This window comes from Saccostrea echinata, unplaced genomic scaffold (assembly GCF_033153115.1).
Source record: "Saccostrea echinata isolate AGI-Se365-2 ecotype Australia unplaced genomic scaffold, CSIRO_AGI_Sech_v1 ptg000056l, whole genome shotgun sequence".
NCBI classification, from domain to species: Eukaryota; Metazoa; Mollusca; class Bivalvia; order Ostreida; family Ostreidae; genus Saccostrea; species Saccostrea echinata.
In genome coordinates this window covers 6,734,179-6,749,747 of record NW_026889805.1, presented here as the reverse complement: position 1 = coordinate 6,749,747, position 15,569 = coordinate 6,734,179, and the positions used below count along the sequence as shown (strand labels likewise).

Here is a 15,569-nt window from a genome sequence, read left to right as displayed (position 1 = left end):
TTCCAATGCACACTTTCTTTTTTCCATTAGTATATAAACTTAATGAATTTCATATCACTTATTCTAAACTAACAGGTTTGAGGTATAAAATGAGTATATTTACAGGAAGTCTTTTGCCATTGAGGAAAACCTTCACCCCTTTGGATGAACCAGCGACATCATATGCCCTACGTGTAAATAAATCCACCATGTCTTTAGTCAGACTCGTCATTTTAAACTTTTCCAAATCAGGGAAGAAAGTAATGCAGGTGAAATCATCATTCTTGGCATCTGTAATGGTGGGTTCCTTTGTCTTCCCCATGTTGTCAATCCATGTCTTAAAAAGACACAGAATAATTTTTTTTTAATTTAGAGATTAAATGCAATGAATCAGTATTGGCATCAGTTTTAAGTTAAAGAAAACATGTACGAAAATACAAATTTATATGTCTATCATTTTAATTTTTTACTAACTTTTGTAGAACATCTCAAAAGCATTAAGAATCCATGCATGTTTAAAATATGCATCGTTTTAGAGATTTCTCACCTGTTTAAAAGCTTTGTGATAATCCTTGCAAGATGTTTCCACAATGAATTTCTTACTGAAAATGTTGCACAACTTGGCACCATACCCATTTCTTCCACCTGTGGTTCATGAATGCACATTAGATACATGTAGATTTAACTTAAAAAGGCATAATTTGACCTAACAGTTAAATTGCATTACTAACTTTTCCTCTAAAATTTTAAGTTCTTGAATTGTACTGCTGTATATGAGAAGGAAACCAGATTGTGTAACAAATGCATATATATAAAGTAGCACTGTGATGTAGTTGTGTTTTATTTACTATTCTTTCAGCTAAAATTCTTACTGAACATGATCAGCATAAGACCTATTCTTTCTTAGAAGTTCACAATTTTTCACAGCAACAATTGTTTATTCATATTAGACAAAATATGTAGTATTTTGAACCTTTGAAAGTTTAGTAAAATATGCTGAACTCGAATCAAATAATCTACTGTCAAAGTCCTACTTACCTGTTACTTTTTTCTGGCTATCATCATAATTGCTGGATGTCAAAAGATGCCCAAATATCATTGTTGGCACATACATCTTTTCTGTTTTGTGTTCAATGACAGGGATACCCTTTCCATTGTTCCAAATCTTTATTTTGTTGTTCTCACTGAAAATCATATTGTCTTTAAGTTTCGACGAAAGACGGTCATCATAAATATTTTGGGGTATTATAATTGCAGAGTGTTTATAAACCTGCCATATGAATCCAAAAATATAATTATTAATTGTGAATTCATATGAATTCTGCCTTGAAATCTGACTTGTTGGAAAAAATCAGGGTTCTCCAAATTTGAAAATTTGACCATGGAGGAAATTGTGTGAAAGCAAAATGTGATCGAAAGCACGAATGCGTGCTAGACCCACTAAGCTTCATTAATCAATGATTGATTTCACAAAATTTAACCACTGCAAAACAAAAAAATTTAACCCCCGCCCCAATTATTATCATGATTCATGCATATACTGATAGTAGTAAGAGACAATAACTTACGCATCAATGTCAATTTTAATTGTGTTCATGCTAGGATCCCTCTGTTTGTTGTCAGCTGCATTCACTGTAAACACATCAAAATTAAGACAGGATGCATTGTATAATAAAAACTCAAATAATGTTCCATGCATTTTTGATTGTTTACTAATGTCATCTAAGGACACACAATATCAAATCTGCTTAAGTTGGGAACAATCAATGAAACAGGTTATAATATCCCATATTTTTGTATAGGGCCTAAAAAAAAAAATGTTTGTTTCCTGTAACCTGACTGACCCATTCAATTTACCCCCGGGTGGATTTTTTTTTCCTGCCAAATCTGTGTCTGCTCTTTGGTTTGATCAATCAGCTGATTCTTTTTATTCAAAAAATATTAATTGTATCTTATATGCAACTTTGTCAACATTTAGCTTAAATATAAAGAGTAATCAATCCCCCCCTTCCCAACTTTTTGAAGTTCGTTTTCTGCCGCTAGGCAGCCACGTTGGGTGTCCACTGTAAATATAACACCTGGATAATTCAGTCCCCGGATGTTTTACCCCATTATTCATAAGCAAAAAAAAATAATAATAATAAAAAAAAAAAACCGACCTACCGATCCTCAAATTTCTGGGAATGTTACAGGAAACGAACATAATTTTTTTAGGTCTAGGGCAACACAGAATTTCAGCTTCCATTCACTGCTTATGTTTCCTTATACAGACAAGTTGAGATTTCAATCATTCTGTGTTTTGGAGCCAAAGTATGAGTTAAGGTAACAGACCCATATTTCTAACCTTAAATATCCATCATATATAAAATACTCTGATATCAATTCAAAGCATTTCAGAATAGAAAAGGATTTACCAAGATAAATTCAAAAATATAATTACCTTAGCAGTAATTAATAATCAATGAATATTGCATTGAAGTCTACGGGGACAAGCAAATTTTTAAAAATAAAAAATACTAAGAATATTCATAAATGTTTTGGTGGAAAGATGTATTTAATCATTAGGAAAATAAAACAACTGAAAACCATTTTTTACCCGATATTTTTAGAATTGATTTTTATTGATTAAAAACAAAGGGGGATAATTCTTCAAAGACAGGACACAATCATAAATTAGGGTATGTTCCGCTTACATACTGATACAAAAACATTCAGCCCATTCATATCTACTATGCATTCTATTTCACTGACTCTGAGGCTATTATGGGTTGGATGCCTTAAAATCTTACACCTAGCTATACTTTTATCTCCAGATTTAAAAAAAAAAAGAAGTTTCATTACAGGACATCTACGCTGAGGGAGAATTTTTCAATAATATCGCACAATCCCTTACAGTTCAATGTGATCATCTATTTTGATTGGGGTGGGCTGGTCCATTTTTAGCAAAAATCAAGATGCATATCATCTTGGTGGGGGGAGGTGGGGGCATAACATGCAAATGTTATTGGGCAGTTTCCCTTATTCCTAGCAGAAACATATCAAGTATGCTCTAAATTTCAGTAATTTACCTACCTGAGTATACCTCATAGTTGCATGCAATATGCTTTAAATCTTAGAATATTCAAAGAAACAATATTTATTGGTAATAAAAAATGATAATATACCGGTGTTGAGAAGTCGATGAAACTTGTGAAATGTCTTTATAGCTTTCAAGAATTATGTGCACCTCAAGAAAAATTTCCATATTGTAAACAGACACATGTTAATTTGGTAATAAACCCCCGATGTTCATCAAATTATTTCATTTACTCATTGTCAGAGAAAAACTTTTATTTCATGCAGACCGTCTCAAGATAAGCACAGTAATATGACAATACGCAAGTACAATGTTAGTACACCATCTTACCGAAGCAACTCTATCGAAGCAACCCAAATTTACCCGGTCAACAGGGTACCAGTTTAATTAACCAGAATTGAGTAGTGTCAACTTGTACCTTAAAATTTCATGGTTTGAAGGTAGTAAAAATGCAATATTTTCAGAAATATTTCACCAATTAACTTGAAAATGAATAGGGTTTATCCTTTTACAATGCCACATAAGCATGTGGAGGTTTAGAATTGATAGTGAAAAGGTTCTCTTTAAATCTTGCCAACAAGATGTAACGGACACACTAACACACACACATATGCACAATTGCGATACTACATCCCCTCCGCTAATTCAACTACACTGGGGTTAACTGCTTCACCCCTAGTAATCAGAACCAAATAATAACCCATTTGGTCAATTGTTTCCAGCCTGTTTAATTCAATAAACATGATCATATATGAATTCAATATGAAAAAAAAATAAATTAAATAATACTTACAATAATAAGGCCAAACAAAAAAATATGTGTGGTTCCGGTTACACTTTCCAAAAAAATTAGGGTAGGTAGGTAGGGATTTTTTTAACAAAATGATTTTCTTAATTTTTTCTAAATAATACCTATCATTGCTTTGCAAATGGCATTTAGATCTGGTGTGATAATATACTAGTCAATATTGGTAGGGGACACCTACATGCTAGCTTGCTTTGGATTTAACACTATTAAACACTTGCACTATGTTTTGCACGGAGGCCGTCATTGCTGAAACTAAAACTTAAACTGGAGCCATTGATGGAAATCGGGAGAAATTCCGGAAAAAATATGAAAATTGCCAAAAAAAAGTTTAGGGTCGGGGGTATAAAATAGGGAAGGTCGGGTAACCGGAACCACACATATTTTTTTATTTGGCCTAAAATAAAAAATGAGCAGTTGAGCATGTATTCCATTCATTACAAACTGTTTGAGTTTCTTACCTATGATTTCATCAAAAATTTTGTACAGTCCAGGGACAAATGTGATGTCTCGCAAAACCATCTGATCCAAGTCAGAGTCAAATACCCACATGGCCTACAAGGACATAAGACAAAATAATTAGAAATAAAAATTTTAAAAATCATCATAAGATAGTATAGTGATTTGATTCTTTTTCAAATACATATTTTTTCATAGCAATATCTAGAAATACAATAATCCTCAATATTTGGGAAAAATATAAAGGGTAGATATTATATCTTCCTTAATTTATAAAAAGGCAGGAATGACATAGTTCTGTATGGAGCCAGATTTAGAGCATATTTAATGTCAGTATAATTTTGGGAAAAACATGCACTTTTCAGCATTCAGAATTGGACCGAAATTTTGACCCTGGAGAGACCCTAAAAAATCCTTGTGCAATAATTATTTAAGTTATGTAGTCTGCTTAATGTTTATTTCATTATTGGCCAGTTTTATTCAGAACACTTGAAAGAAATCTTTGTTGATTGAAACTTTTACACTGTTAAAAGAAAAGCAGTCTGATTGATACATACTGGAAGGTAATGTTTCGATTGACACCCACTTGAATATCGATACATTTCAAGATATATTGATATTATATTGATCCAGCCCTAATTGCAACTATATTGGGTGTATTCTAACTCTGGTGAGGGTTTGTCCTGAGACACAGTTAGATTATTCTAACTATCCTGAGACTCAGATATGCTATTTTAACTAACTAAAACACTGCACAGCCTTTTCCCCCTTATATTTAACTGATATTGATGAATGGTACCATTCCAAATGCCAAAAAATGTAAATTTTTCCCAATTTTGAGACTAAAAATTCCCAATTTAACTGTTAAAGAACAAAGTGCAATGACACTGTAGAAAAGATGAACAAGTTGACTAAATTTCTCAGTACCTTTTAAACCGAAAGTAGATATGCCTTCGTAAAATGGCAAGACAAATGTTGTAAACAGCATTGTTTCTTAAATTTTTGACAAATAGGAAGCATGAAAACATAAGAATAAGGGACATTAATAAGAAAAGTAATGACTGCTTTTTATTTATTTTTTAAAATGTGCATTAATAATTAATTTAGAATAAACATAAAATAAATATATTTTGTTGTGACAGAAAATTCCCCTTTGTTCTATCAGTTCTATTTCAACACTATTTTCCCAAATGAATCGGTACCAGACCCATTCCCAATCAGTAGAAAAAAATCGCTGCTACAGTAGTCAGTATTACAGATAACGATCATCATTCAGGAAACTTCTTTGTTACCTGAGTAACAGATTCTACAGAACCAATGTATGTATCTGGACGGAGTAGAATGTGTTCCAACTGTGACTTCTTCTGATAGATCCTCTCAATTGAAAGTCTTTTGTTCTTCCCTTTGCCTCCATCAGCATCTCCCGGTAAATGCACGATGTCTGTATTTTCAGAATCCATCGCTGAAGCCTTTGTCTCCCCTGCCTTCTTCTTGTTTATGTTATTAAAAAGAGTCTACAATGTAAATAGATTAAGACTATCGTTTTCACATGATAAATCTGATATCGACAATGATCTCATCTGATTTTTCTAATTAATTAGAGCTAGAAACAGGGTCAACATTCCCTCCATTTATGAAAATTCGTACATTGCATTTCGATCCCGATCTCATAAATAAAATAAATTACGGTCAACGTTCATAAACGAAATACTAAATATATGATTAAGGTATATCATGCCAAAAAGTGATTGATAATATGCATATGTCTTTGATTTTATGAAAAACTAAAACTTTTTAAAAATACCCTTGGTACATACTCGGTATGTTGACTAGTGTAGCCGAACAACTTACAGATCGCCCAAAACTATTATATATTTGGATATTAACTGTTTAAAAAACATTCAATACAATGTCGATACAGTGTCGATTCTGTTTAAAATGTAAAATACTGAAAGAACAAACCTTTAGAGGGCCGTCTGTTGCCATACTAAGTTTTTCGAACTTAGCCGCTCAATCAGTCCAATGAAATTCTTGATAAATATCACGTGATACCAATGACTTTCTTACCTTCTTGATGAAAAGAGTATATTTAGAAGATGTCTGAATACTGAAAACACCATGGCTGGGTCAGCATTAAAACGACTTATGGCAGAATACAAACGTAAGATGCCTGATGAACAGTTATTAGTTTTGAATGATTAAGCCTATGACAATGTCAAACTTCATTGTGGTGTATTATTATATTGCACATGTACTGAGCTTACACTTATTTCACAGAGCTTACACTTAATCCACCAGAGGGAATAATTGCTGGTCCTTTAGATGAAGAAAATTTCTTTGAGTGGGAAGCATATATTATGTAAGAAAATATGTAAATTACTACAAAAAAATAAATCCCTCCCATCGTAACATATCCCAATCTCATTTTTTAAAATTTATATTACAGGGGCCCAGAAGGTACTTGTTTTGAGGGTGGTGTATTTCCTTCAAGACTAACTTTTCCACCTGACTATCCATTGAGTCCCCCTAAGATGAAATTTACCTGTGATTTGTTTCACCCGAACAGTAGGTATATTTGTTTTCTTGTATTTTCTGTCCCGTATGAATACTTCCACCTCATTTTTTATGATAGTAGATAAATTTGGAATATATATATATATATATATATATATATATATATATATATATATATATATATATATATATATATATATATATATATATATATATGCAAATAAGAATATCTCACTAACAATTAAAAGTTTAATATGTTGACGGTGCGACCGTTGGGGCGAGCGCATTGTTCACTTCATTCGTTAAGATCCGCCTCGTCAAACCGCACGAGACATTTGGAACATCTAGACTGTGACGTCACATGACGTCGTATGTTAGCTGCATTTCCATAAACAAAGTTTAAAAAGTGCAAAGATTTAATCTACTATCTGTATGCAATACCCTTGAAATTAAGGTGAGTTTATTTTTTGTGAATTTTTAGTTGTTGTAACCACACGAACGAAGTTAGCAGCGAGAACAAGAAGCGATGCATTGTGGGTCCAGAATTACTGCGGAAAAAAATTCTATTGAATGAATGTGCAGTAGTCCGAATTTTCTCTTCGCCCAGGCATTGTCGTTAGAGCTCGCAGTGACGAGCGGAGCTTTGCGCTGCGAGCGCAGCGAGCTATTAATTAATGCAAAATCATATTTAGTCAGAATGGATACATATAACCATCCTCACAATGTCAAGGTTTTGTGATTTCAGAACTCCACACAAACCCTTGACATAAGTCGTTATCTATAAGTTGGGCTAGAAAGCTACTATTTCATTTGTTCCTGGTCTAGGCCTGGAACCAATCAGAAAACAACTTTTATTGTAGGTAAGTTTTGTAAACAAATATGACTCGTCTTTAAAATGGAAAGTGTCAATATTGTAGGATTTGTGACTAGTTACTTTAAATAAAACATCGGGGACTAATTTTTGAAGATTGTCCTTCTTACAATAAAAAAAATATGCTCTGGAATTGGACAATATGATAACAACAGATTTAAAAAATATATTCTCATTGGTTAGTTTATAATTACCCATTACGTCACATGTAACCACAAGCCCAACTTTTAGATAACGACTTATGTCAAGGGTTTGTGTGGAGTTCCGAAATCACAAAACCTTGACATTGTGAGGATCACATATAACTGGAAACAAACAAACTAGTATGATAGAGTCTTTCAAAAAGTACAGAAATTTACACATTGTTATATTTTAGTATTGATAAATCACTTGATTGACAAATTTCCAATTTATTATAAAATATGCACATAAGAAAAGAAAAGATAAAGAGCATATTAATGTTTTGATTCCAAGATACTGTACAGACATCATTTCAAACATTCTGAAACAATGATGTACAGTTATCCAAACTATCAAAGACAGCCATACAACAATTACCTATAGTAAAACTGCTTTCACAGGCTTAATGTGGATAGAACAATGAATAAAGCAGACACTTGGCGTAATCAGTCATGCATTTGATGAGAAAATGAAACAAAATTATCAAACATTAGTTCAAAATATGATCATCCTTTCAGTATACCCAGATGGAAGAGTATGCATTTCTATCCTACATGCCCCAGGAGATGATCCTATGGGATATGAAACCAGTGCTGAACGATGGAGTCCTGTTCAAAGTGTAGAGAAAATTCTACTCTCTGTTGTTAGTATGCTGGCAGGTAATGGAGAGATTTTTTTAGACACTTACAGTCCCGAATTGTTTATCTTGTTTTCTAAATTAAATTAACTTGGTTTAAGCTAAAGGTTTGTAATTGTTAAAGAAACTCAGTGAGTCATGATCTTTGATTTACATTTATGTCTTGTTTGATATTTGTATCACAAATATCAGAAATTGAAGGATTTCTAATTTACAATATGAATTTAGCGAGATTTTGACTAGCTTAACTTAACTGCACTGTAAAGCAAGCAAAGATTGAATATATAAATGCCTGAAAAACAAAAGTTGTATCCGCTGTATTATTGTTATCGTCTAAGTCACATGAATTTTAATTGTAGTGAACAAATTATCAAACATTAGTTGTGATTTAATCATCTTCAAAGATTCTGTCGCAAATGACAATACTTGGTCTACTAATATTCCACTGTTTGGGACTTGAGACCATTGTAACTCATGCTTTCTTCACAAGCATACAATCATGATAGAAGAGTAAAGCCAGACATTTCAACAATTATAATTTTTATCATAAAAGTGGATTTTTTAGGTTCTGAAACCTGCAATTTTGTGAAACCTTATTTTTTCAAGAATTGAACAAAATATGCATGGGCCTTGCAAAATTCTTTATTTTTCTGGTTTTTGTATCACTGTGGGTCTTAATGTAGAAACCCATTTGAAAAAAGCTACTGATTCAATGTACATGACAGGCACTTGATGTTATATTTTTATAAGAATCCCTAACTAATAAATCACAAGGTACACATTGCTGCCATCCTGGATTTTTTTTGCTCCGCCATAAAATGGCCGGGGGCATATAGTGTTACCCTGTTCCGTCATCATTGACTCTCCGATCATTATCTCTGCAACAGTTGCACATATTCAACTCAAATTTGACATATGGATACATCATAGGATGATTTTTGAGAGAGTTGCTCCTCTTGAACTTAGAAAAAAAAATTCAGTTTCCACTCTCCAGCTTTTGTAAGGATGTATGTATAAGGTTGAAATTGGCTATGCAGATATTTTACCAGAAAATACAGGTCAAGATTGAATTTGGTCTTGGTCCGATGATTTTTTACAGGGTTATCCCTTTTGAACTTAGATTGATTGATTATATGTTGTTTTATGTCCCATTCTAGAATTTTTCACTCATATAGAGACATCACCATATACCGGTGAAGGGCTTCAAATTTAGACCTTTACTCGGCACTCAGGGCCATTGAGCAGTGAGGGTTCTTTATCGTGCCTACGCCTACTGTGACAAGGAGCCTCAGTTTTTAAGGTCTCATCCAAAGGACCCAAAACTTTCCCTCAAAGTGCCGAGCGCTTGGCGAAGAAACAGTTGTTACATATTTTTTATCGACTTCATGCGAGGTCAGTCACGGCCATGATTTGAACACACAACCTTCCGATCACGGAGCAAGTGCTTCTCGAACTTAGAAAAAATATAAATTTTCAGTTTCCGCTCTCTTACTTTTGTAGGGATGTATGTATAAGGTTGGAATTGCATATGTACCGGGTAGGTATTTCACCAGAAAATACAGGTCAAGTTTTAATTTAGTTGTGGTTTGATGATTTTTGGCAGAGTTTATATTCTTCTTGAATTAGAAAAAAATGAAATTTTCAGTTTCCACGTTTCCACTCTTTAACTTTTGTAGGGATGTTATGTATAAGGTTGAAATTGCATGTGCAGGTATTTTTCCAGAAAATACAGGTCAAAGTCAACAAACAAATTGAAAACTAAATATGGCATTTGAAATTTTGGCTGCCTGCAGGGGCATTCATGGCGTTACGACACATCTATTCCCCCCCCCCCCCCCCACTTTTTTTTTTCAAAAATAAAATAAAAATTGTTGGGGGTGGGGGATTTCAAATCAGGACAGAAATATTTAACTTCTCATAAATACAGCTGTAATAATTTTCAAGCCTTTCTTTGAATTGTGTCATTTTTTTGACAGAGCCCAATGATGAAAGTGCAGCCAATGTTGACGCAGCCAAGACATGGCGTGAGAACAGAGATAAATTCACTGAAATAGCTCACAGGACAGTTAGACAATCACTAGGATTATAGCTACATGTATCTCATCATTCAAAGGTGCTACCAAGCTTTGGGATGTGTTTTAATACACTATGGATGTATAAAAGATTTATTACCTATTTTTTACAAGCCTAAAGTCAAATTGAAAATAGATTTAGTTTTAAAAAATGGTGTGACTTCTGCCTTTTAATTGTTAATAAATCTATTCTTCTACATTTTGCATAAAAATTATGCTTATATATGGAAACAATGTTAATTTTCAATTATTTTTTAATCTGTACTTGGCATAAACTTGTTAAGGCCTTCTAAGTTTTTTCTTTGTTTTCCATCCACCTTTCATTCAAAATCCTATCTACCTATTCTCAAAAATAGACAAGCCAAAAAAATAAAACACACACTTTTAAGTCCTAAAAATGTCCTCATTAAGATTTGATTTAATTATTCTAGCTTTCTCATAGAAATATATATTCCTGTGCAAAATCAAGGTACATGTAATAAATGCTATGCATATACCAAAAACAAAATTTGAAAGAAATTGATAGAATTTTAAAAGTTTTGACAAAAAATTATTAATTTCTGGACTATTGATTTTGTGTGTGTTTTTTTATGATATGGGGTGTCAAAAACCATGTGCACGTGGATGCTAAACAGAAAAAAAAAACTTGGAATGGCAAAACAAATTAAAAAAAAAAGTTTTGTCTCTAGTATTTAGGAAGAAAAAGACTGAACTATGAAGTAAAAAAAGTACATGACTGTACATGTGTATCATACTTGTATCATATTGTTTGTACACTGTGCATGTGCATGATGTGTATACAGTTAAAGTTTTGATGTCAGTGAATTAAATTGTTGGTACAGGTGTAAGTTTGTTGACAGATAATGTTTGTACAATATGATTGTGGTAAAGTGTGATAATATTATTATGTGGGAAAAATGGTAGTGCAGGAAAGACAGATGTTTGCATTTATTTTATTTTTAGGACCCTGCAACAAGATGGAGGTAGTAATCACAATTTCTGTTTGTCTTTCTTTCATGCAGTGTGTTTGTCTCTCTGTCCATCCACACCTTTATGTGTTGTGGTAACTTGAGTACCTTTCATCCTAAAGGGATCTTATTTAATAAATGGATGGAGGATACTTAGATGAAAACATGAGTTCTGGGGGTCACTTCATAAAGAGTCCAAATACCTGCCCTGACTATTGCTCATGTATATGATTCTACAGCTGGTACTGTGGATTTCTTATTTTACGTGAGTACTTAATATTGCGAAATGGCCCTTAAACAACAAATTGCGAGAAGTATAATTCGCGAGTGGACGCTTGATTAAGATTTTTTATGTGGATTTCAGTACCACAAAAATTAAAGTGAGTAATTTTATTTCGTGAGAGGTTCTTTTTGCGTAATTATGCGATAATTAATTCCTCATGTATATTTAGGAATCTACAGTACAGTGTATATGTTTTGAAATTAATTGAATGATTTCATATTGTCTACAGATTTTGAGGTCAAAGGTCTTATTATGAATTCTTAATGGGCCATTGTATTACATTGCCTCAGAATTTTGTAACACAAACATAAAAAAAATGTTTGTGAGGCATTTTTTTCAAAGTATAATTTACATCATTAGTACTTAGAGAATGAACAAAGAGTCAAGACTAATGACATGACTATTGCCTATTTAGGGGATGCAGTAATATGGGTATTTTTAGCTAAACAGGTACAATTTCTATACAAAAGTATAAAGTGATTAGAGGATAAAAGTTGAAGATTTTAATGTAATTTTCTCAAATGTTAGTAAAATGTTAGACTGCCAGTTTTCTGTAATTTGTAATTAAAAATATGTGAACACATACAATGGAACTTCCGTATCTTGAACACCGATATCTCAAACACCATGGATATGTTGAAGTGATATGGAAGTCTGAACCCCTTATTCTTCAAGTATTTTACCCTGGATATCTTGAAAACTTGGGTATCTCATTTTTTATCAGTCCCATTGAGTTTGAGATAACAAAGTTTGACTGTATTACAGGAAATTTTTTGTGTAAAAACTGAATATTAGAATGTTTGAAGTATATTAAATAACTAATAAAAATGTCTTCGATATCTTAGGCTTTTAATTGAAACCATACTTTAATCAAAGTGTATTGGAAAGGAAGGGAAATGGGCAACAGGCTAGCCTATTTGTTTTCTATCTAATGAAGAGCTTTGCCAATAGGTAAATCTATGTCAACTAACTTTGGTCTACGGGTGGATCATACATATTTCAATAAAGTTTGCTGACCAATGAATGATATTTCAACAAGCTTGGCCTATAGATGGATTATACTTCAAAGTCTTCTTTAATGCAAGGCTGAAGGAACAGTAGAACATTTTACATTCGCAGGTGAGTTAAGGCAAGGTATAGGCATTTCTATGCAAATAGTTTATACTAAAACGAGGGTTGTGACCCTTAAACAAGGGGAGATAATTAGGAAAATAGAAACAAAAGGTTGCAAAAAAATCTTCTTCTCAAGAACCACTGGGCAGATTATCACCAAACTTAGACCAAAAAATACATTTTATTAAAATGTTGATATTTTGCTTACTATAAGGACTAGGATCATCAAATCTTGTCAGTTGATGCATGTAAGGACCTGATATCATGTTGACTAAAAAATTTTTAAAAATTTTAAATTTTGTGGCCATTCTTTTTCAAAATGATTTAGAGGGATATTTTGAACAATTTAAGGCCTATGATTATCAAACTTTGTCAGTTGATGTATCTTGGGTCCTTGGAGTACGTCAACTAAAAAGTAGGTCACATTGACCTACTTTCTGAATTTTATGGCTTATCTTTTTCAAAACAATTAAGGTCATTAATTCGAATACTGAGAGGTTTAGAATCATTAAATCTTGTAAGATGATGCTTCTTGGGGCCATAAAACGTATTTATTAAAAAGTAGGTCACAGTGACCTACTTTTTGAACTTTGCAGGCATTCAATTTCAAAGCATTTTAGAGGCATAATTTGGACATTTTAAGGCCTATGATCATAAAACTTTGTAAGTTGATGCATCTTGTAGGTCATCGTGACCTACTTTTCAATTTATATGACTATAATTAAATATTTCGGGTACTATTTGGCTTAGAATCATCCAACTTTGTCAGTTGATGCATTCTTGGGTCTACGGAGTAGGTCGACTGAAAAGAGGTCACAGTGACGTACTTTTGAAAATTTATGGCTTTAATTGAATATTTCAGGTTCTAATTGACTTAGAATCATCAAAATTTGTCAGTTGAGGCATCTTGGGTCTTTTGAGTACAACAATGGAAAAGTAGGTCACTGTGACCTACTTTTTAAAATTTTTGGCTTTAATTAAATATTTCAGGTACTAACTGGCTTAGAATCAGCAAACTTTGTCAGTTGATGCATCTTGGGTCCTTGGATTACCACAACTGAAAAGTAGGTCACCCTGACCTACTTTTGAAAATTTATGGCTTTAATAAAATATTTCAGGTACTATTTGGTTTAGAATCATCAAACTTTGTCTGTTGATGCATCTTGGGTCCTCAGAGTATGTCTTCTGAAAAGTAGGTCACCATGACCTACTTTTCAATTTATATGGCTATGATGAAATATTTCGGGTACTAATTAGCTTAGAATCATCAAACTTTGTCACTTGATGCATCTTGGGTTTACGGAGTAAGTTGACTGAAATGTAGGTCACTGTGACCTACTTTTGAAACTTTATTGCTTTATTTAAATATTTTTTAGGTACTAATTGGCTTAGAATCACCAAACTTTGTCAGTTGATGCATCTTGGGTCCGCAGAGTTAGTCGACTGAAAAGGAGGTCATTGTGACCTATTTTTGAAATTTTATGGCTCTATTTAAATATATCAGGTACTAATTAGCTTAGAATCATCAAACTTTGTCAGTTGATGCATCTTGGGTCCTCAAAGTATGTCATCTGAAAAGTAGCTCACTGTGACCTACTTTGAAATTTTATGGTTATGATTTTAAAATATTTTAGGTATTAATTGGCTTAGAATCATCAAACTTAGTTGATGCATCTTGGGTCCTCAGAGAATGACAAGTGATAATTAGGTCACCATGACCTACTCTCAGGTACAAATTGGCTTAGAATCATCTTGGGTTCTCAGAGTGTTTCATCTAAAATGTAGGTCATGATGACCTACCATTGGAATTTCAAGGCTTTATATAAAAATACAGGATACTTAGAGGCTTCAAATAGAAGTAACAGGTTGTACAGTTTATCAGAAGAGCGATTCAAGGCCCTTGTAGTATGCTATAAGTACATAATCAATTTTAGAACTATCTTTTACATGGGTTGCTTTCTTGATAGTCCATATATGAATAGTCAAATACTTGGCGATGCGACTTTGTCTCTTTAGCTCATCTGAGCCGAAGGCTAAGTGAGCTTTTCTGAAATATGTCCTTTGTCTGTCATCATCATTAATTATAACTTTTCACAATTTCATTTTCTCCAGAACCATTGGGCCAATTTCAACTAAACTTGGCACAAAGTATCCTTGGATGAAGGGGGTTCAAATTTGTTCAAATGAAGAGTCACACCCTCTTTCAAGGAGAGATAATTACAAATTAGTGGAAAATTAATGGCATCTTTTAAATATCTTATCTAGAACCACTGGGCCAGGAAAGATGAAACTTATGTGGAACATCCTCAGGTAATGTAGATTCATATTTGTTCAAATCATGATCCCCGGGGGTACGGTGGGGCCACAATGGATGATCAAAGTTTTACATAGGAAAAATCTTTAAAAATCTTCAAGAACAGCAAAGCCATGATTGGTAAAATATATATGGAAGCATCCTCAGGCAGTGAAGATTCAAGTTCATTCAAATCATGACCCCTGGGGTAGGACCCACAATGGGTGATTAAAGTTTTACATAGGAATATATAGGGAAAATCTTTTAAAATCTTCTTCTCAAGAACAGCAATGCCAGGATTGGTCATATTTAAATGGAA

The 15,569-nt window shown here is 33.0% G+C and overlaps 2 protein-coding genes across 3 annotated transcripts in view; one reads left to right on the top strand and one right to left on the bottom strand.

The window, feature by feature from the left end:
- The window catches only part of LOC133173453 (DNA topoisomerase 2-alpha-like), a 43,002-nt gene extending 36,654 nt beyond the window's left edge, over positions 1–6,348 (bottom strand). For both annotated transcript variants that reach the window (XM_061308441.1, XM_061308442.1), the window contains exons 1-7: positions 6,282–6,348; positions 5,612–5,833; positions 4,322–4,415; positions 1,548–1,611; positions 1,018–1,163; positions 527–624; positions 104–316 (exon numbers count right to left, since the gene is read on the bottom strand). In XM_061308441.1, the coding sequence (XP_061164425.1) occupies positions 104–316; positions 527–624; positions 1,018–1,163; positions 1,548–1,611; positions 4,322–4,415; positions 5,612–5,833; positions 6,282–6,305 (861 nt within the window). In that variant the 5' untranslated portion in view covers positions 6,306–6,348. The remainder of the gene's footprint in view (positions 1–103; positions 317–526; positions 625–1,017; positions 1,164–1,547; positions 1,612–4,321; positions 4,416–5,611; positions 5,834–6,281) is intronic.
- A 59-nt stretch (positions 6,349–6,407) lies between these two features.
- LOC133173752 (ubiquitin-conjugating enzyme E2 G2-like) lies at positions 6,408–12,683 on the top strand. The gene is made up of 5 exons (XM_061308775.1): positions 6,408–6,480; positions 6,597–6,678; positions 6,766–6,884; positions 8,403–8,543; positions 10,498–12,683. The coding sequence occupies exons 1-5, from the start codon at positions 6,438–6,440 to the stop codon at positions 10,608–10,610; spliced, it is 498 nt and encodes a 165-aa protein (XP_061164759.1). The 5' UTR covers positions 6,408–6,437; the 3' UTR covers positions 10,611–12,683.
- Positions 12,684–15,569: the final 2,886 nt, after the last annotated feature.

Excerpts from the sequence above, each read along its gene's own strand:
- LOC133173752 (XM_061308775.1), top strand. The coding sequence starts at position 6,438 with ATGGCTGGGTCAGCATTAAAACGACTTATGGCAGAATACAAAC. Across the intron at positions 6,885-8,402 it reads TGATTTGTTTCACCCGAACA|TATACCCAGATGGAAGAGTA; the intron begins GTAGGTATATTT and ends TCATCCTTTCAG. Across the intron at positions 8,544-10,497 it reads TGTTGTTAGTATGCTGGCAG|AGCCCAATGATGAAAGTGCA; the intron begins GTAATGGAGAGA and ends TTTTTTTGACAG.